The following is a 23837-nucleotide window of genomic DNA, read 5'->3' as shown; positions in this document are numbered from 1 at the left end:
ATAAACTATTCAAAATGGCACTGGATTATGGCAACAGTTGAAGGTTTCACTGTACTTTATTATGTTTTTTATTGTAGAGTGCAAGTGACACTGAATCATCATTCATAGTTACAGAATATGCAGACATTCATATAAGACTAAGGTGTGAAGGAACTTTTTTTCTCTCAAGAGATAGCAAATGTGTGAAATTCTCTAGTCCAGAAAGTTGTGGAGGCTAAATTGTTGAAAGTATTTAAAGAGGAGGTGGATAGATTTTGAATTCTGGGAGCTGATCATTGTGCTGAGCTGGCATGAAGGAGGAGTGGAGGCCTGGGGTGATTCAGCCATGATCTTGTTCTTCGGCAGGGCAGATTTGAGGGCCCACATGGCCTACTCCAGCTCCTACTTTTCACGTTCTTATGTACAATGTGTACAGATCTCCTTTTTAACTCAACTACAAAAGAAAATTCCCAACAATGGAATATTCACAAGTGGATCCAGAAATAGATTTGAACGAGGGCAGAAAAACTAAAGTAAAAGTAGGGAAGCATCTAAATGACAGTCACCATAATTCAATGCACTTTTAAAACAATGGTAGAGAAGTACACACATGTGATGAAAACCACATTGACAGGTAAAAGAAAAGCTGAATTTGAGGGGCTGAGAATACAACTTGGGCAATTAATATTTGATATAGTTGCCTATCAATGTAGAATAGCAACAGAAAACATTTAAAGTAGTGTTCAGTGTGCAGGACAAATATATTCTGTTAAATGAAAAGGAAAAAAAAACTTCACAAGGCTCAATAGAACAATAAAAGAACAAATAAGGTTTAGGAAAGAGGCATGCAGAAAAATATATGAAGAGCAAATGATTACAGAATAAGAGAGAATATGAAGCAATTAAGAAAGAAGGCAAAGAAGAACGAGAAAAGTAAATTATCAAGGAATAAAAGTGAAATAACTGCAAAGAGAGCATCACCAAGTCACCCTTTATTTACTAGTGCACAGTACACTGGCTGTGGTCAGCCAGCTCAGAGTCAGTCCTCAAATGAGGAGATTCTAATAGAGTCATAGAGATGTACAGCATGGAAACAGACCCTTCGGTCCAACCCATCCTTGCTGACCAGATATCACAACTCAATCCAGTCCCACCTGCCAGCACCCGGCCCATATCCCTCCAAACCCTTCCTATTCATATACCCATCCAAATGCCTCTGAAATATGGCAATTGTACCAGCCTTCACCACTTCCTCTGGCAGCTTATTCCATACCCCTACCACCCTCTGTGTGAAAAAGCTGCCCCTTAGGTCTCTTTTATATCTTTCCCCTCTCACCCTAAACCTATGCCCTCTAGCACTGTACTCCCCAACCTTAGGGAAAAGACTTTGCCAATTTACCCTATCCATGCCTCTCATAATTGTGTATACCTCCATAAGGTCACCCGCCAGCCTCCGACGCTCCAGGGAAAACAGCCCCAACCTGTTCAGCCTCTCCCTATAGCTCAAATCCTCCAACCTTGGCAACATCCTTGTAAATCTTTTCTGAACCCTTACAAGTTTCACAACATCTTTCCGATAGGAAGGAGACCAGAATTGCAAGCAATATTCCAACAGTGGCCTAACCAATGTCATGTACAGCCGCAACATACCCTCCCAACTCCTGTACTCCATGCTCTGAACAATAAGAGAAAGCATACCAAACGCCTTCTTCACTATCCTATCTACCTACGACTCCACTTTCAAGGAACTATGAACCTGCACTCCAAGGTCTCTTTGTTCAACAACACTCCCGAGGACCTTACCATTAAGTGTATAAGTCCTGCTAAGATTTGCTTTCCCAAAATGCAGCACCTCACATTTATCTGAATTAAACTCCATCTGCCACTTCTGAGCCCATTGGCCCATCTGGTCAAGATCCTGTTGTAATTTGAGGTAACCCTCTTCGCTGTCCATGACATCTCCAATTTTGGTGTCATCTGCAAACTTACTTAACTGTACCTCTTATGCTCGACCCAAATCATTTATGTAAATGACAAAAAGTAGAGGACCCAGCACTGATCCTTGTGGCACTCCACTGGTCACAGGCCTCCAGTCTGAAAAACAACCCTCCACCACCCCACTCTGTCTTCTACCATTGAGCCAGTTCTGTATCCAAATAGCTCGTTCTCCATGTATTCCATGAGAGCTAACCTTGCTAATCAGTCTCCCATGCGGAACTTTGTCTAACACCTTACTGAAGTCCATATAGGTCACATCTACCGCTCTGCCCTCATCTATCCTCTTTGTTACTTCTTCAAAAAACTCAAATTTGTGAGACATGATTTCCCACACACAAAGCCATGCTGACTATCCTTAATCAGTCCTTGCCTTTCCAAATACATGTTTGTCCTGTCCCTCAGGATTCCCTCCAACAACTTGCCCACAACTGATGTCAGGCTCACTGGTCTATAGTTTCCTGGCTTGTCCTTACTACCCTTCTTAAGCAGTGGCACCACGCTTGCCAATGTCCAGTCTTCTGGCACCTCACCTGTGACTATCGATGATACAAATATCTCAGCAAGAGGCCCAGCAATCACTTCTCTAGCTTCCCACAGAGTTCTCGGATATACCAGATCAGGTCCTGGTGATTTATCCACCTTTACCCTTTTAAAGGCATCCAGCACTTCCTCCTCTGTAATATGGACATTTTGCAAGATGTCACCATCTATTTCCCTACAGTCTATATCTTCAATATCCTTTTCCACAGTCAATACGGAAGCAAAATACTGATTTAGTATCCCCCCCATTTTCTGCGGCTCCACACAAAGGCCACCTTGCTGATCTTTGAGGGGCTCTATTCTCTCCCTAGTTACCCTTTTGTCCTTAATGTATTTGTAAAACCCTTTGGATTCTCCTTAATTCTACTTGCCAAAGCTACCTCATGTCCCCGTTTTGCCCTCCTGATTTCCCTCTTAAGTATACCCCTGTATACTCTTCTAAGGATTCACTCGATCTATCCTGTCTATATCTTACATATGCTTCTTAACGAAACCCTCAATTTCTTTAGTCATGCAGCACACTCCCTATACCTACCAGCCTTTCCTTTCACCCTGACAGGAATATGTTTTTTCTGGATTCTCGTTATCTCATTTCTGAAGGCGTCCCATTTTCCAGCTGTCCCTTTTCCTGCGAACATCTGCCCCAATCAGTTTTCAAACGTTCTTGCCTAATACCATCAAAATTGGCCTTTCTCCAATTTAGAACTTCAAATTTTAGATCTGGCCTATCCTTTTCCATCACTATTTTAAATCTAATAGAATTATGGTCGCTGGCCCCAAAATGTTCCCCCACTGACAGCTCAGTCACCTGCCCTGCGTTATTTCCCAAGACTAGAGTCATAGAAATGTACAGCATGGAAACAGACCCTTTGGTCCAACCTAACCATGCAGACCAGATATCCCAACCCAATCTAGTCCCACCTGCCAGTACCTGGCCCATATCCCTCGAAACCCTTCCTATTCATATACCCATCCAAATGCCTCTTAAATGTTGCAATTGTACCAGCCTTTACCACATCCTCTGGCAGCTCATTCCATACCACCCTCTGCGTGAAAAAGTTGCCCCTTAGGTCTCTTTTATATCTTTTCCCTCTCACCCTAAACCTATGCCCTCTAGTTCTGGACTCCACAACCCCAGGGAAAAGACTTTGTTTATTTATCGTATCCATGCCCCTCATAATTTTGTAAACCTCTATAAGGTCACCCCTCAGCCTCTGACGGTCCAGGGAAAACAGCCCCAACCTGTTCAGCCTATCCCTGTAGCTCAGATCCTCCAACCCTGGCAACATTCTTGTAAATCTTTTCTGAACCCTTTCAAGTTTCACAACATCTTTCCAACAGGAAGGACACCAGAATTGCATGCAATACTCCAACAGTGGCCTAACCAATGTCCTGTACAGCCGCAATATCACCTCCAAACTCCTGTACTCAATACTCTGACCAATAAAGGAAAGCATACCAAATGCCTTCTTCACTATCCTATCTACCTGCGACTCCACTTTCAAGCAGCTATGAACCTGCACTCCAAGGTCTCTTTGTTCAGCAAAACTTCCTAGGACCTTACCATGAAGTGTATAAGTCCTGCTAAGATTTGCTTTCCCAAAATGCAGTACCTCGCATTTAGCTGAAATAAACTCCATCTGCCACTTCTCAGCCCATTGGCCCATCTGGTCAAGATCCTGTTATAATCTGAGGTAACCCTCTTTGCTGTCCACTGTACCTCTGATTTTGGTGTCATCTGCAAACGTACGACTGTACCTCTTCTGCTTGCATCCAAATCATTTATGTAAATGACAAAAAGTAGAGGGCCCAGCACTGATCCTTGTGGCATTCCACTGGTCACAGGCCTCCAGTTTGAAGAACAACCCTCCACCACCACCCTCTGTCGTGTTTCACTTGCCACATTTTCTATTGACAAGGCCAGCTACAGTGCCTGTCTGAAATCCAGTTGGGCTTCAGCTAATAGACGCTTCTGCATGGTTAAGTCATTAATAACACATACCAAACGGTCTCTCAGCATCAACCCAAAATCACATGCCTCTGTCAGTCATTGTTATCTTGTCAAAAATCCTGATATAGATTCCCTTGAACGCTTGAGAATTTTAATGTCTAGTGCCTGGGAAAGTTTAGCCCCTCATAACCGAGAACGCTGCAGGTCCAAACACAATCAGGATTATTCATTGCTTTTCGTCTGCCTCAAAGTAATTTGCCCGGATAAAATATCACATTCTTTCCACATACTGGGCCCAGTCTTCGACAGCAGGGTCACATGAGTCAAGCTTCTGAGATAGAGGCATGATACCAAAAATGCTTTACCCCAATTTCAAGATAGTAGTTGCAAGCGAATGCTCTTTGGACACATCTTATTTTCTCCTGTTGCCACTGAAATAACTGCCCAGAGGCTGGGCCCCATTACCAAGTCACCCTTTCTTTACTAGGGCAGAATACACTAGCTGTGGCCAGTCAGCTCAGAGTCAGTCCTCAACTGTGGAGAATCTAATCTCCTGGTTATATTAGCCAGCCAAGGTTTTTCTGATTAGCCCAGCTTAATAACCCCAATCAAAAACCTCATAGTCAATGAGGTCCACCTGGTCCCAATCACTACTATAAAACAAATTAGTAAAATATTTTACAGACATTTTTTAATTGAAATGCCTATGATGGGAAAATGCCACTGAGGGATAAATATGATAAGGTATTGATAGAGAAGTGACAGAAATATTAAATATTTTTGTTTCAGTATTTACAAAGAAGATAAAATTGGTGGACATGGCAATTAATGATGAAATCTCTAATGAGATAAGTGCATCTAAATTTTTAAAATAAAAGGTTGTATTGTACAAAATGGACAAACTCAAGAAGACAGAAGTTCTGGTCCAAATGGAGGCATCCCCATATTTTAAGAGAATCTAGGTTAATGCAGATGCATTACTATTAATATTTAGTTTATTACAAGAAGATGCAGTGCCAGAAGATTAGCAGGTAGCTAAATATAATCTATGTATTTAAGAAGGGGGACAGAGCATGCCTAGAAAACAGTCAGTCAGCTTAACATCAGTCAGAGTAAAAGTCAAGGAATCCTTACGAAATGAGAGAATGGAAGAACATCTAAAAATAAGAAAAAAATAATACTTGACAAATTTCAAAAAGAAAAAAATTTGCTTGACCAAACTTATGGAATGTTTTCAGGAGGTAATAGAAAGAATAGACTAATGCATTAAATGCAACTTACCTGGATTTTCAAATAGCTTGCAATAAAGTGCCCCATAATAATACTAAAATAAAATGTCAAAGAATGTGTCATTGACACCAAGTGGCAGGGTGGATTGTTCTCTCCATGATATAAAGAAGAGAACAGGTGGGTTTTTATTCAGAATGACAGCAGTTGGGAAATAGTGTTCCACAACATCAGTACGGAACCACCTCAGACCATAATTTACATAATAATTTATATTTTTAAATTAAAACACAATTTCTAATTTTACACATAAGGAAACCCAACAAATTACAAAAGAATATAAATAATACAGAGGTAGGAACATTACCACTACACCACTTGTTGGAAGCACAGTTTTGTTTTAATATTTTCTAATCAACCTGTTTGGAGATTTGATTACATCATTTAGTGTAGGTGAGACTTAAACTTGGATGCCTGGCTGTTCTTCAGGTCTATCAATTATTATCTATTAAAAGAGGTTATCATTTGTGCAATGTAAATTGCCTGCACTCTATAGAAAACTGCTTGTCCTACATAACAATTGGTATTAAATTCCTCAGTTATTTTCATAGAGGCAGGACTTGTTTAAATTATTTTTAACAGAATAAAACAATTTGACACTAGCATGTTAGATATTTATACAACAAACTAATAATATTTTTATTGTTATTTGAAAAATGAGTAATTTTTCCATGTGAAGTATTACAATGAAATTTATAAAATTATTAATGCATTTTACAAAATGATTACACAAATTATAACCATTTAATAAATCAACACAAGTAATTTCATCTTTCCTTGATTTCTTTTTTTTTAGATTACTTACAGTGTGGAAACAGGCCCTTTGGCCCAACAAGTCCACACCGACCCGCCGAAGAGCAACCCACCATTCCCCTACATTTACCCCTTACCTAACACTATGGGCAATTTAGCTTGGCCAATTCACCTGACCCACACATCTTTGGACTGTGGGAGGAAACCGGAGCACCCGGAGGAAACCCCCGCAGACACGGGGAGAATGTGAAAACTCCACACAGTCAGTCGCCTGCGGCGGGCGTTGAACCCGGGTCTCTGGCGCTGTGAGGCAGCAGTGCTAACCACTGTGCCACCGTGCCGCCTTAGTAGCCACCTTGATACTAAGACATAATTGAGTGTTAGTAAAAGGGAAGTCAAAAGGTATCGAATGATGGGAATGGAGAGAATGGGTTGGTTTACATTGCTGGGAATCATGCCAAATAGAAAGGAAGATGATTGTGGATTTAAAAATCAATCATCTTAGACCCAGGACATTACTGAAGAAGTTTCTCAGCTCAGTGTCCCAGACAGAGCTATCTTCTCCTGCTTTACCAGTCAGCTTCCCTCTATCATCAGGCCAAATGTGGAGTTATTTATTGATGATTGTACAAGTATTCAGTTCCATTTATATCTCCTCAGATAAAGAAGCAGTCCATGACCACATGCAGCACCATTCAGGCTTGGGGTGATAAGTGGCAAGTAGTATTCACACTCCAGTAGTGCAAGGCCTCCTCTTGACACTGGACAGCATAGCCACTGCTGACTGCCCAAAAATTAAAATTCTGTGGGGTTAATATTGATCAGAAACTTAACTGGATCCAGTAACAAAGATTGTAGTTAAATGCACAATTAGAGACCACTTATTCTGCAGCATAACTCATGTCTTGACTTTCCAAAACCTTTTTACCATTTACAAAATAAAAGATCATACCCTCCCCTTGCCTGAAGTATACCCTATTCGTAGTGAAGAAGCTCTACACCATTGTTTCAAAACAGCTTACTTGATTGGCACTTCAACTGTTACCTGAAACCTTCACTTTCTCCACCAGCAATGCACCATATCTGCAGTGTGCAGTATCCATAAATGTATTGCAAGGTCAAAAACAACTATTGTTTGAGAACACCAATATCTTCAAATACATGACCTTTCGTTTATCGTCACTGGATCAAAATCCAGAAACTTCTTTACCAGAACTATGGGAACACCTTTGCTACACTACTATAGCAGTTCAAGGAGGTAACTCAGCACCACGTTCTTGAGTACAGTAAGAAAATGAGTAATAAGTGCCACATCCCACAAATTAACCAAAAAAGCTGTACTACTTACATACTCTTGACCATTATCACTGGCAAAAAACTCTTGGAGTTTCATGGTCCAGTCTCTGCGCCTTCTCAGTACTCCATAACTTTCATTTGGAAGGCACATGTAACATCTCCAAGGGTCTTGTACCTTGGCTTCTTCAGATGCACCTGGCCCCACGAGGATATCTATGCAATCCACACAGAAGCATCTACAGGCAAATACAATAGGAATCACTTGAATAATGTTAACTTCATATCTTGACAATAGGATTGTGTTATAAAATCCTGAAATAATTATACCAAGGTTTACCTGACATGTGCAACTGTATATAGAAACAGTAAATGTAACGTAAAAAAAAATTACTTTAACTCAAAATTCCCTGGGAGTGATTTTTAAGTTGGATACTTGGGAGTTTTCTTGAATTGCTCAAGAACATCTTCTGGGATATTGACCGACGCACAGCAGCTTCATCAAGCTGTCTTCTTGACAAGTGGGCCAAAAAAAAAGAAATGTCTCACAAGTTACTATCAAGTACTAATTAGACATTGTCAGAAATTAAAATATTCAATTAAAATATTCTCTTCATACAATTCGAAATTATTCCATTGAAAAGATTAGTTGTGATGGGATGGGAATGTAATTAACATTTGGTAGCTTGCTCGAATTGGTCATTGCCTTGCACAAATGGAGTGTGACATCTGGCACAAAACTGTATAAAAAATATTTTCTTAAGGACTTTTTTCCACCCAGGAAAATGCATTTAGTGAAAATGCATTCCTTTAGTGAAAATGCATTTGTATATAATCCATAAGTACTTCTCCAAGTAGATGAATGGTCTTGGAATGTGCCATAGAAATGGTAAAGCTCTTAACAGAGAGCAATACAAGATGTGAGAACACTCTTCTTCTGAAGCTTCAGTTTATGAATCATGACAAAGCAAATCAGTCAGTTTGATATTTATATATCCGAAGTATTGGTCCTTCAACAAATCAATTCTATTGACATGAAAACAAACAAAAGGGGTTATGAAGTGATTCTGCAAAGAATAATTTAAGAGTCATGGCTGGACAAGTGAAGATGAGTCACTTCCCACACAGGGAGTCAGACCTAAAATATGAGTCACACAATGTTACTGTGTACATTTCTACATAAACTGGGTGAGGTTTTGGACAAGGTTTATGGGAACATATCAGGCTGAGAGAAAATCAATTGAATGACAGTGCCAGTAGGAGCCAAGAATGCTCTTCTTATGTCAGAAAGACAGAAAACCTCTGAAGGTACAGAATGGAAATAAACAACTACAGTAAGAAAAGGTAAAGGTAGAACAATGTGCATTTCCATAGCACCTTTAATACAGTAAATTATTCCAACGTCAGAATCCTGTGCCCTCACTTCAGGTAAACTTAGGGGTGGGGTATTTATGCAGAAGGGCTCTTTGACAAATGGTGACCCTGCAAAATTCCTACTGCAATCCCAATTAAGACTGTACTTGGAAAGACTGTGGATGGCTGCCTGCTCCATTGCCAATTATGACCCCGAAGCGGACAACAACAGACATCCAGAAGAAATCATTCAAAGGCACTCAGTGCCTGATTGAAGAATCTGGCATTGGTATCATGGTGAGGGGTAATGAGCTACCCCTTTTCCCAACAACCTCCCTGCCAAGAATCCCCCAGCCCACCATCACTACCTGAGCCCCAGTCTCCCCTCAATCCAAGGCCTCAGGAAGGTGTACTTGCATTCAGAGGCCACTGCCTTCCTGGTGACAATGTTGAACATAGAAAAGCTACCAGACTATGACTGGCCAGCAGGTAAAACCTCTACATTTTCGGCCCTTAATGCCAGGGACTTATGAAGTACAATGATGATATAAAATGCTTCAGATCTTCCCAATACAAAAGGTGATTGCAAGAATATGGTAACCATATATCCATATATTGCCAGGACACATCTGGAATCTTATTAAATATCCTGTTGGCCTGACAATTTCCTCAAAATCATTCAATACCAGTTTGCAGCATTTCTGATTTTTGGCAAGTTTTAAAATATGTCAATGGTAACAAAGCAGCAGCAAAATAACAAAGTAACTGGTAAACATACTGAACAGACAGCCCAGGATGATTGTCAGCTAACCCAAGAGAGATCCCTCAGTTAGCCCTCCACTCTAGGAGCACTTATAGTATCTGAATGGGCCATTTTCTGGGACATGGTGTTGACAGATTACACCTGTGAGCTCACTGACAGTGGAGGTTGTGCAGCAAACAGATGGTTCAGCTCTCAAGGTCTAGGTAAAAACTTTCAGTTAGGGGGATGGAAATAAAAAGTTCAGTAATACATTGGAGCGAGGCCCATTCTTATGTTCACATCTCCTTAATATAAAATTCAGAATTACTGGGAGATGGTCAACATGATCCAATTTTGACTTTTGAAAATACCATCACCCTATGTTGAAATCATACCAACTGTAGAGCTGGCAGCTGAGACATATTCTACTCAAGAGTAAATGACACATTTGACAAAAAGGCAAGTAATCATGTACAAGGTCTTCTTACGAAAAAATGCTGAATTTAAGCAACCGTTTGGGCATAAAATAGTTCCTTTATCCCATGCAATGTGGAAAGTGTGGAGTTGAAAAGGTGGATTTAGCATGGTAGAAGGGTTTTACTGGCAGAATAAATACTGACTATAGATTGAAATTGTTTTCAAATCATTATTTGTTTAGCTTGGATCATGGGAAACAGAGACATCACCAGCTGACCATACCTTTATATTATTAAAAGTAAAGTGCAAGAGAAGCTCATGGACAGCAGATGAATCTTAGGTTATGAAAAATGCAGGTGTAACATAAAATGTTTAAGTTTCTCGGAATATATTTATGCTTATTAGTTCAATAAATTCTTCCAATTATTTTAATGATTAATAACAATGAATGCTTATCAACTTTAGGAATATACCTTATTCTTTGCAATTGTTCAAAGAGAATGATTATGGGTGCGAAAATAAAACATCAAATACATCCTGAAAGAGTCCCATGGCAAGGATTTTGATTAGACCACTGTGTATAAAAGAGTAAAATCTGAATGCAGGCAAGTGGATAAATGCACTCAGCTCTCAGCAAATGAGAACCCTATCCCATATGTTCCTGACAATCTCTGCTCATTTCAGCAAGACACTTGTGGTAATGAGGGCCAATCTTTCATTTTTTTTCCTTAGTTAGCCTCTTTGAATGCAACAGTGTGATCTATCATGTATCTTGCTGTAAAAATAAGCAAAAAATGCAGTGAAAACTAACAGTGAGGAAATGAATTAAATGCTGACAGGAAATAAATTATGTAATTTACTTTGTGCATTTGTTAGCAATAAGCCAAATAAAGGGACAATTATTTCATCTTGTTGAAATGTCACATATTTCTATTCTAGACAGAATTCAGCTATTCTAGACAGACCACAATAGGCAGAAACAGTTGGAGCTGGGATAAATAGTGTATTTTTCAGGAATGGTAACTATTCACGTTATACTGGAACAAGGAACTAAGAGCATTATTGCTAAGTTTGCCAATGACACAAAAATAGGTGGAGGAACAGGTAATGTTGATGAAAGCGGGGAGGCAGCAGAAGGTCTTGTACATGCAAGGGGGGTGCACAAAGAAGTAGCAGATGGAATACAGTGGGAATGTGTGAGATTATGGACTTTAGAAGGAAGAATAGAATATTTTCTAAATGGGAAAGGCTTCAGAAATCTGAAGCACAAAAGGGATTTAGAAGTGCAAGTTCATCATTCCCTTAAAGTTAAGCAGGTTCAGTTGACAGTTAAGAAGGCACATGCAGTATTAGTATTCATTTCCAGAGGGCTATCTCTTTCATATTTCCATCACGGGGAGATTGTGAAGAGGTTCACAAGAATGATCCCTAGGATGAAGACTTGTCATGTGAGAGCAGTTGAGGTTTCTGCGTCTATAACTCAATAGTTTGGAAGGAGGAGGGGGGATCATTGAAACATACTGAGGAGTCTTGGACAGAGTGGTCATGGAGAAGATACTTCCTCTAGTAGGAGAAACTAGGACCTGAGGGCACATACTCAGAGTGAAGGGACCATCCATTAAGACTGAAATAAGGAGGAATTTCTTTACCTAGAGAATGGTGAATCTGTGGGACTCATTTCCACACTTGGCTGTGAAGGCCAAGTAATTCAGTGACTTTAAGACAGACATAAATAAGTTCTTGATTAGTAAATGGGTCAAAAGTTATGGGTAGAAAGCAGGAGAATGGGTTTGAGAAACTTGATCGAATGGCAGAATAGAGTCTCTGACCAAATGGCTTAATTCTGCTCCTATATCTTATGGATGCTTCATCAGAGCATGTAACAGCTGGGGAAAAGTGGTATTTATGCTGAAAATGGGAGTGGGTAAAGATGAATGCAGAGATCAATGATAGAGTCCTCCCGATCAGTATAGGATCCACTCAGTACAGTTCTGGTCACCATATGAACAGAAGGATGTGGATGCTTTGGAGAGGGTACAGCAAAGGTTTACCAGGATGGTGCCTAGTATGGGAGATTTCAGCTATGATGAAAAGTTGGCAGACTGGGTTTGCAGGAGGTTGAGGGGCAACCTAATAAAAGTTTATAGGATTGCGAGTGGCATGGATGGAGTGGAAAGTAAGAGGTTTTTTCTCCCCCCAGGGTGGAGGGGTCAATTACGAGGGGTCACTGGTTCAAGGTACAGGAGGCAAGGGGTTTACAAGAGATGAGTGAGACAAGCTTTCACACAAAGGGTGGTGAGTGCATGGAACATGTTGCGAAAGGAGGTGGTGGGAGCAGACACAATAGGAGCATTCAAGAAGCACCTAGACAAATACATGAATAGGAAGGGAATAGAGGGAAATGGATCCTGTAAGCAAAGACTGCTTCAGTATGGCAGGGCAAAATGTGTCAATGCAAGCTTGGAGGACTGAAGGGCCTGTTCCTGTGCTGTATTGTTCTTTGTTCTTGATCCTCACTTACCACCCCACCCCAGCCTTCACATCCAAAAAGATCAGAAGTCGCCATTTCTATCACGTCTAGCAGGCTGCCACCACCTTTCCTTGTCAGTCTTCTGCTGGGATTGTTCCCTCCAGACCACCCTGGTCCACACCTCCTCCACTCCCAGCATCTCCCAACACTCCCATGCCACCTTCCCATGCAATTGCAGAAGGGCCCGTTTACTTCCTCCCTGCTCACAATCTAAAGCCTCAAACATACCTTGCAGTTGAAGCAGCAAATTATCTGCACTTCACTCAATCTAGTCTATTATATTCACTGCTCAAAATGATCTGTTCTATATCCTGAAGACAGTTTGCAGACTGGGTGACAGCTTTGCAGAACACCTATGTTCTGTCTGTAAAACGACCCCAAGCTTCCAGTTGCTTGCCATTTCAACACACCACCAAGTTACAATCCTCCACTGAACCTTAGCATAAGCTAGAAGAAGAGTATCTCGTTTTCTGCTTGTGCACCATTCAGTCTTTAGGCCTCATGCTTGAGTTCAATAACTTCAAAGCTTGATTACATTCTTCAGGTTTTTTGTTCCCCATCCCATCTTAGTTCTCGAATGACATGGGTTGCTTTCAGCATAGCCAACCCATTCTTGCCCACGCTTTGTCCTATATCAAATGACATGGTTTGCCCACCCATTCTCTCCTGCTCTCAGCTCTCATTATGACTTTTTCAGTTTGTCTTTTGTACTGGCCTATCAAAAATCCCCTTGTCTGGCTATCTCTTTCATATCTCCTTCCCTCTGGGCTCCATTTCCACCTGTCTGCTCACCTCTCCCCCACTCATCTTCAACATAAATACTTTTTCCAAGGCGGTGGGAGTTCTAACGAAGTCACTGGATTTAAAACATTAACTCATCTTTCTCCCATAGATGCTGGCAGATTTACTGTGTTTCTCCAACAATTTCTGTTTTGTGCCAAAACAAATGATTGTTTCCAAGGAGTTAGATATATTTCTTGGGGCTAAAGGGATAAAAGTTTCTGGGAGGTAATCAGGAATAAGGTATTAGTGAGTTGGATAATCAGCCATGAACATATTGAGTGGCAGAGCCTATCTTCTATGTATCTATGTCCTTTATGCTTAAGACCCCCTGCCCAACCCCATTTTCCAATGCTATCCTGCTCAATTTCGGTAAGATACTGCAAGAAAAGTCACAAATTTAAGAATCAGTAGTTCAGAGACACAAAAGAGAATTGCTTGGTAGTACAAAACTTAAGCATTGCTAAAAAGAGACTAGTAGTAGAAGCTCTTGCACTCTAATGTTGAGGTAGGGCAGATCAAAACATTCTTCATGATAATGTCGATACTGATTAAGTCATCACTCACTGCAAATTGCAAAAACTTCTGCCAGGGCATATGGCCACCGCTTTGGACTCTGAACAATGGACAGTTTACCTCAAACTACCCTGCAAGGGAATGGTGCATCAAAACAGGTGAAGCTAGTTATCTCATGCTGCTTTGTTGCAGTAAAACTGTGTAGTTTACTCTACTGAGAAGATTTTGCTGTCCAGTCTACAACACAACTGACTAATGTGATCCATGAGTTTTTTAGTGCTGGTACGATGCCATATGTGAACTGCAGACCATATCAAACAACATCTTCCAATGATCACTCACAGCTAGCAACATGCTGATCATGCTGAATTGGTCCTGCAAGATTTGTAAGTTTCAATACAATATTAAAAATCACAACACCAGGTTATAGTCTAACAGGTTTAATGGAAGCACTAGCTTTTGGAGCACCGCTCCTTCATCAGGTGGTTGTGGAGGACACGATTGTAAGACACAGAATTTATAGCAAAAGTTTACAGTGTGATGTAACTGAATTTATACATTGAAAAATACCTTGATTGTTTGTTGAGTCTTTCATCTGTTCGAATACCATGATAGTTTCACTTCTTTCATATGTAAATCACAAAATTTTGTTTTAAAAAGTTACATTCTCAAGTTAACTGTAACAATTGGTGTTAGCCAGACAATATGTTGAAGGTGTTCCCTGTCTGTGCCAAAATATTTAGACTGATTCTTATCTAAAAAATGAGATAACAGTCTTACGTGAATTCATGCAGTTTTTGAGCAAAGTACAATGTAACTCTGCAAGTACAAATTCACCCCACAAACACGCATGTATATGTGTGCACGCGGGTCTTTGTGTGTGTGTGTGTCTGTCTGTCTGTCTGGGGCTGAGTGAGAGAGAGAGAGAGTGTGTGTATGTGAGTGTAAAATGTCTAAATTTGTGTGGGGTGCATGTGGGAGTGTGTGTGTCTGGGGTGGAGGTTGTGAGTGTGAGAGAGAGTATATATGCCTGTGTGCATGTCTGTATATACGTGTGTGTGTGTGTGTGTGTGTGTGTGTAGTGCAGTGGTGGTCACCTGTAGTGTGACATGAACCCCTGGTCCCAGTTGAGGCCCTTCTGCACCACACAACAATCAACAGACAGAACACTTCAGCGGTCCAGGACATTCGACCTCGGACCTTCGGGTGACCATCCTCCAAGGCAGACTTCAGGACAGACAGCAGCGAAAAGTGGCCCAGCAGAGGCTGATAGCTAAATTCCATACCCATAGGGAGGGCCTCAACTGGGATCTTGGGTTCATGTCACTCTATAGGTGACCACCATTGCACCATACACACACACATCCTCTCATAGACTTAAACCACTTTATACACACACACACATATACACTCACAATCCCCCACACCAGACAGACAGACACACAGACACACACACACACACACACTCACAACCCCCCCACCCCTGACAGATATACACACAAAGACCCACACACAAAGACCAATATGCACACATATACATATACGTTTGTGGGGTGAATTTGTACTTGCAGAGTTACATTGTACTTTGCTCAAAAACTGCATGAATTCATATAAGACTGTTATCTCACTTTTTAGATGAGAATCAGTCAAAACATTATGGCACAGACAGGGAACATAGGGGGCTAACACCTTCAACATATTGTCTGGCTAACACCAATTGTTACAGTTAACCTGAGAATATAACTTTTAAAAAAAGGTTTTTTTTATTTACATAGGAAAGAAGTGAAACTATCATGGTATTCGAACAGATGAAAGACTCAACAAACAATCAAGGTATTTTTCAATGTATGATTTCAGTTACATCACACTGTAAACTTTTGCTATAAATTCTGTGCCTTACAATTATATACTCCACAACCACCTGATGAAGGAGCAGTGCTCTGAAAGCTAGTGCTTCCAAATAAACCTGTTGGGCTATAACCTGGTGTTGTGTGATTTTTAACTTTGTACACCCCAGTCCAACACCGGCATCTCCAAATCATCATACAATATGCCCACCACTAGATACAATTCTGCTTTTGGAAATCAGTTGTTAAATAATTCAGACTATGCCAAGAATACACGACAAGCCAGTTTAAGATCACCACTTGGGCTTGCAGTATGATTCCCTTGCGTGCTAGAAGCTAAGTTTATTGGACCAGATTTTGTGTGGACAAAAAGGAATCCTTACATGTACTACACCATCTTTATGGGAAGCAAAAGGGCCATAGAGATTGCCAATCGTTGTGCATTCCCAGGGCAACACCTGGGCCTATCAGAGTCTACCTGCCTGATCTGAGAGCTAAACTTCACAGTTGACTGTTTTTGGTGCATTTCCTTGTCAATGATTGCCCAACTGATCGGTACCATTGTTTCATACTGTACAAATTGGTGTACCAGTTTTCAAGACTGTTTCTTGCATCCTTGTCCTAATGGATGCAAGATGAAAGGCTTCGATTTTAGGAATGTTTACAGAGATAAATCTTAACCAGGAAAAGCAAGTGGATATGGGGCTGGGTGGGACATTAAAATATTAGAATTCTCAAACCAGGATAAAGCTGCCTCAAAGCTGCCCACTAAATCATATAGTACAAAAGAAGGCCTTCAGCCCACTGAGTCTATATTACTTCTGGTTTGATTGATAGTGGGATGGGGGTAGAGTCCTCCCATAAGGCTGCATGCTTCAGATATTCCCTCAACTTCAGATTTAACTTGCACTGACTAGGGTCCCCAGGCCTCAGGAAAGCTGTTGGCTAAAGGGAAGCTGAGACTGCTGGACCCTGCAGGTAAGCATTTTTCTTGCAACAATTTGGAGCAGGAGAAACAGACATGTTCCTCAACACCTACCTGTAAATTACTCCCTTGTACTCTAAGTGTGTGAAAACTTATGCAGAATTACACCAGGATTGTCAACTGGGTTTACAGTATGGAGCAATTACACATATTGGCAGCTATAAATATTAATACACAGGACCCTGTCTTTTGCAGACAGAAACAACATGTACACACAACTGCACCTGTTTCAATTCAACAAAATAGGGAACAGTTATTCTTTAGTTCATTTCTAAGACAATTTCTTGACTAATTACTGCCTGGGTAAAATTTAAACATAGCTCAGCTATGTCAATTATTATTAACTTGTACATTCTCCTTGATAACGCTTTTAGCAACTGGAGTTCACTCTCGTGCACTTTAAATGACATATTCACTTTATTTTGAGAGTTTTTTTGTGAACTGTCCAAGGATTGCAAGATAAATGTTTGGACAAAAAGTATCATTTATCAGTGAGAAAGCAAATTTACTACAGCCTGTTCTGTTAATGCAAAAGTCCCATTCCCATGTGATCCCACATAATACGAAAATTGCAAAATAGCAGTACCATTTAAACCAATAGGACTAGAATCACATTAGAGCTAATACAGGTAAGGAAAGTTCACATTCTACAAATAATGGTCTGAATTCTCCAATCGCATTATAGCCAATGTGCGTTAAAGAAGCGCACGTTATAGCAGAACCGACTGTACATTATTGTTTTCTTACATCAAAGAATGTAGAAAAACGAATGTTTTCATTGAATTAAGCAGAATGTCATTTGTTTGTATGTCTTAAGTGAACAATCCAATAATTGATATGAAATCTATGTAACATTTTGGTAGAATGCCTCAGTCTTCTATAAAAAGAACAGAATTTATACATAAACAACAGAATATTTTCTATAGCCAACATTCTGAATGAAAGGATCTTTCTCGTGACCTCAGTTTGACTTGGTATTGGGTGGTGAAAAATTACACTCCAGATTGTAGAAACCATGTAATATAAATAGCCAATGCTAATGAACCCAACGAAATACCGAATTTTTAAAAAATTATGCTGGTATTCTATGAACAACAGCTTCAAAGTTCATGCAACCACAATACCTGCAGCAGTTTGCATTCCCACACAGCAACACTTCTCGCCCACCACAGCACACAGTACAGTATGATTGGTAGCCATCATCATCATACATATATGATGTCTCCAAGTAGATATCCTGCAACACACAAATGATTAACTCACAAAAAACTAAACACACACACACAAAATGGCAAATATTTTCATTGGTGAGCGTAGGTTTTTAAAGTGACAACTGTAATCATCTGTGTTCAAAAACATATTTATCTTCTGTAAAGCACACTTAATGATTTTAATTAATGAATAAAGGAATCAATAATATGATCTGTGCTTCAGAGAATGTATAATACGGGTTCCAATTTATATGGTACTTGCATCAGTACAATGAAAAGTAGGTGCTGTACTGTTGTGAAGTGTACATCTGAACCATACTAGAACCAGTGTTCCAGCAAACTCTAGCTCTAGGGCAGTAGAGTGAGCCTTAATGTAAACAAGGGAGTGAGGAATCAAGTTTTGGTAGAGGTAGCAAATCCAAGGGTACAATCAAAGCAGAAAAGCAAAATAATATGGGAAATAAAGGCCACAGCAAGGCAAGAAGGGACAGACAGAATAAACATCAGTCTACACCAACAATAAAAAAAAACACTAAATGCATTCATAAAACAAGTAGACAAATTGATAGTGAAATAACACTGCATAGGCTGGTATCCCATCACCAAGTCACCCTTTACTTACACGTGAAGAATCCTTGACACAGGTGCAATTCCCTCAGGGCCAGCTTGCAGAGTGAACAGGATGTCTGTCACTCCTGCTTTTATCTGTCAGCCAGGGCTCCCTGACTTGGCCAGATTCATAGCCCCAATCAGGGAACTCACTCTATGAGGTCCACCTGGCTGGCCTCATTACAATCATTAGAATAGTGCACATTGAAATAAATAAATGATAGGATAGCTATTATGGAAACAAAGATGGATGATTAGGAGTATTGAGTACTGAGTATTGAAGGGTATGAGAATCTGTGATGCAAAGCTCTAATTAAAGATGGCATTGGTGAAATAGAGATTATCTTGGTACAACAGTGTCTCTCTCTCTCTCTCTCTCTCTGAAGTCAGAAAGTACACCTTCCCAAAGCTTGCCCCAACAGCATTTTTTTAGCATATAAAATTACAACATTGTGGCCCTCCTGCAATTATTACTAGGGAACCCATGAGGGAAACTGCAGTAAGCTTCTTTAACAGGTCAGCACAGAACTGAGTGAGAGAGAAAAGGCCCAAAAAATTTAAGCCCCAAATAATTCAAAAATATTCCTGTTAGACCAAGAGAATCAGGCATGTTGCTCTAGTCCTCATATATATTAGGCCTCTCTGAGTCCTAATGCTCGTCCCTTGCTCCACATTATCATCGCAACTGTCCTAAGAACAAAGAAAATTTACAGCCCAGGAACAGGCCCTTCGGCTCTCCAAGCCTGAGCCAATCCAAAGCTACTGTCTAAGCCTGTTGCCCAATTCCTAAGCATCTGTATTCCTCTGCTCCCCACCTACTCATGCATCTCTCCATTCACATCTTAAATGAATCTACATTCCTGCCTCTATTACCTCTGTTGGCAACGCATTCTAGGCACCTACCACCCTCTGTGGAAAGTGCTTGCCGCATGTACCCCCTTAAACATTTTTCCTCTCACCTTGAACGCGTGAACTCTCGTTATTGAATCCTTCACTTTCGGAAAAAGCTTATCTCTATCTACCCTGTCTATACCCTTCATGATTTTGTAATCCTCAATCAGGTCCCCCCTCAATCTCCTTTTTCCTAATGAAAACAATCCTAACCGACTCAACCTCTCTTCATAGTTAGCACCTTCCACATCAGGCAACATCCTTGTAAAACTCCTCTGCATCCTCTCCAAAGCGTCCACATTCTTCTGGTAATGTGGCAACCAGAACTGTACACAGTATTCTAAATGCGGCCAAACCAATGTCTTGTACAATTTTAACGTGACCTGCCAGCTCTTATATTCAATACCCCGTCCGATGAAGGCAAGCATACCATATGCCTTCTTAACCACTCTATCCATATGTGCAGCAACCTTCACAGTACAACGGACCTGAACTCCCAGATCTCTCTGCTCATCAACTTTTCCCAAGCCTCATGAGCTTAACTTCTTGGCAGCTGGCCTCTGAGCTACATTAACCTGCACCCAGAAATTCACAAAACACCAACTAATCGTAACACTTGCCTGACTATAATTTACTGAAAATTGGGACCAAAAAATAAGTTACATCAATAAAATCAGAACATTGATGGAAACATATAGCATGTCAAACAGGATCTATAAAGAAAACAGACAACTTGACTCATTCCAAAAATAAATGTCCAACCTGAAGCGTGATTGCCTGTCTCTCCAATAGTGTTGACTGACTTGTTGTACATTTAAAGCACATTGTGTTTATGTTTCAGATATCCAACATCTGATGTATTCTGTTCTTACTTGTAGTTTACAGGAGCTCAAACATGAATGCAATTTATGTCTGTAATCGACATATTTGTACTCAACTAGTTGTTCATTCATAAAGATTCAACATTTTTATGAAATAAGTATAAAATTCTGAGATCCACGTTAACATTAGTTGCCTGCAGTCAGAGAATAGACTATTAAACTTTCTAAAATACTTGACAGTATCTAAGAGATCTACTGCAAAAGCAACTTAGATAAGTAAATCAGATGTAAAATTATACAAGTTAACAAAACAGTTGGCATTTTTTTTAACTGAAAACAAATGGCTTAAGTACTAACCTATTTTCAATCTATTTGTACCTTCTGATTGTACCATTGTGTCCTATGCAAAGTTCTTGATACAGTTTCAATTGTGTACATTTCTAACAATAAAAAGACATAATATTTATTCCCATCTCAACATTTTTTCCAAACTCTAATGCATCATTTCAAGCATATCCATTGTTTAAAAAGAACATTTCTAATTATTCAATATGTTAAGAATAGCTACGCCTATAATACATATCAACCAAACATTTCCAGCTTCAATTTCTGATCTGCCATTTCAACCAGAGACGTGGGAAAGAAACTAAAGTTGGCCACAATGTTTCTGTGTTATAGAGGAGGAAATGATGAGGATATACTGTCCTGTCCTGATTGCTATATTGCAAGCCCTGCTGAAATTACACGTATTAACATTAGATAAAGTTGTGGTACACACTCTACCTTCTACATCTTCCCAAACATACAACAGGTTTGCACACCCATGGGCTAGGTTGGTATTCATAAATAGCTACTCAAATTACATTTTAGTGAGTTCTCAGGGCCCAAAAGGGTACTCAGCTGAAAAGTACATAGAACATAGAACATAGAAGGATACAGCGCAGTACAGGCCCTTCGGCCCTCGATGTTGCGCCGACCGAATCCTACCTAACCTATACTAGCCCAATAACTTCCAAATGCCTATCCAATGCCCGCTTAAATGACCATAAAGAAGGAGAATTCACCACTGATACGGGCAGGGCATTCCATGAACTCACAACCCGCTGTGTGAAGAATCTACCCCTAACATCTGTCCTATACCTACCACCCCTTAATTTAAAGCTATGTCCCCTAGTAACACCTGACTCCATTAGTGGTAAAAGGTTCTTAGTATCTACCCTATCTAAACCCCTAATCATCTTATACACTTCTATCAGATCTCCCCTAAACCTTCTCTTCTCCAATGAGAACAGCCCCAAGTGCCTCAGCCTTTCCTCATAAGATTTTCCTACCATTCCAGGCAACATCCTGGTAAACCTCCTCTGCACTCGTTCTAAAGCTTCCACATCCTTCCTATAGTATGGCGACCAAAACTGCACACAATACTCCAGATGAGGCCTCACCAGAGTCTTATACAACTGCAACATGACCTCAGGACTCCGGAACTCAATTCCTCTGCCAATAAAGCCCAGTACACCATATGCCTTCCTCACAGCACTATTTACCTGGGTGGCAACTTTCAGAGATCTGTGTACATAGACACCAAGATCCCTCTGCTCATCCACACTACCAAGTAGCCTACCATTAGCCCAGTAATCCATCATCTTGTTATTCCTACCAAAGTGAACGACTTCGCACTTAGCTACATTGAATTCCATTTGCCACATTTCCGCCCAGCTCTGCAACTTATCTATATCCCGCTGTAACCTACCACTTCCTTCCTCACTATCCACAACTCCACCGACTTTTGTGTCATCCGCAAACTTGCTTACCCAGCTTTCAAGTCCTTCCTCTAGATCATTTATAAAGATAACAAAAAGCAATGGTCCCAAAACAGATCCTTGTGGTACACCGCTAGTAACTGCGCTCCAAGATGAACATAATCCATCAACTACTACCCTCTGTCTCCTTCCAGCCAGCCAATTCCTAATCCAAACCTCTAATGTATCCTCAATGCCATACCTCCGTAGTTTTAGCATTAGCCTACCATGGGGAACCTTATCGAACGCCTTACTAAAATCCATATACACAACATCTACTGCTTTACCTTCATCCACTTCCTTAGTCACCTTCTCAAAGAACTCAATAAGGTTTGTGAGGCACGACCTGCCCTTCACAAAACCATGCTGGCTATCCCTGATCACGTTATTCCTACCCAGATGTTCATAAATCTTATCCCTTACCATTCTCTCTAAGACTTTGCCCACCACTGAAGTCAGACTCACTGGCCTATAGTTACTAGGGCTATCCCTACTCCCTTTCTTGAACAAAGTAAGTGGCATGCAAACTGGTGAGAAAAGGAGGAAGGAGAAAATCTTTCCAGAATCAGAAAATCTTTCTATACAACTTCACAGAATTACGAAATATCTCAGATGATTTAACCAAATATTGAAGCATTGTGTTTTTGTGCCTGCCACAGTATAGCAGTCTGCCTGTTGTAAATATTTCTGGTTTATGTACATCACATGTCATGTTTTACAACACTAATGTCCCACAAAATTATAGCACAGTATTGCTACAATTTTGTTTTATAGTAAAACCATCTTATTAAAATCAATAGGAAGAAAAGTTTCGCTGAATTTACATTATTGTGATCATTACTGTCACTTAGATCACTGCAGAGCTGTGCTGTTGAGTTTGAATGTATTTGGTATTATAACAAGAATTTTATGTCCATGCATAATATACAGACAATTTAAGAATATTTCAAATATTCTAAACATAAATTTCTCCAAATGATAATGGTCAAAGTAAATATGTGAATAGCATTAGCAAATATTAGTTATTAGTAATGGTAAATTTCTGAATGCAACCTTAGAAATCAAAGATTCTTTGGCTGTTACCAGTCTAAAGAAAGACAAATGTTCATTTTGAAACAGTGCATGCTAATGATGTTGTAGTGATAATAATAGCACTGGTGGGTGGAATCTGCTGGGTATGATTTGATGCCAATATGCACAGATTACAACATCAGTCAAAACTCTAATTTGTAAACGTCTCAAATTATCTTACTGGATAATTTCTTTAACATGAAACTGCTTTCAGCGAATCTTTGGTGAAAGTATAATTTGAGCACAATATTAATCAGGTGTCCAGATAACCCAATTGGTGAATTGGGATAAAGAATTTTTCTTCAGCATCTAGACTATAATCCAGAGTGGATCACTGTTTTTTTGAAAACACCTAATTTTTTGCAATTGATTTAAATCATGTGCTTTCAACAAGAAATGGCCAGGTCCACAACACAGGATTGCTTCTCAGACAGTGAAGATCAGAAGTTACCTTACTCATCTGT

General features: G+C 40.0%; 1 protein-coding gene across 4 annotated transcripts in view; it reads right to left on the bottom strand.

Annotated features, from left to right (window-relative positions):
• The window catches only part of LOC132822963 (DNA (cytosine-5)-methyltransferase 3B-like), a 289466-nt gene that overhangs the window by 78229 nt on the left and 187400 nt on the right, over window positions 1-23837 (bottom strand). For all 4 annotated transcript variants that reach the window (XM_060836414.1, XM_060836415.1, XM_060836418.1 and 1 more), the window contains 2 exons: window positions 18096-18208; window positions 7857-8040 (listed from right to left, as the gene is read on the bottom strand). In XM_060836414.1, the coding sequence (XP_060692397.1) occupies window positions 7857-8040; window positions 18096-18208 (297 nt within the window). The remainder of the gene's footprint in view (window positions 1-7856; window positions 8041-18095; window positions 18209-23837) is intronic.

The sequence above is a fragment of the Hemiscyllium ocellatum genome, chromosome 15, assembly GCF_020745735.1.
Source record: "Hemiscyllium ocellatum isolate sHemOce1 chromosome 15, sHemOce1.pat.X.cur, whole genome shotgun sequence".
Taxonomy (NCBI): domain Eukaryota; kingdom Metazoa; phylum Chordata; class Chondrichthyes; order Orectolobiformes; family Hemiscylliidae; genus Hemiscyllium; species Hemiscyllium ocellatum.
Note: the sequence above shows the minus strand (reverse complement) of the source record. Positions and strands in the feature narration are given on the sequence as shown.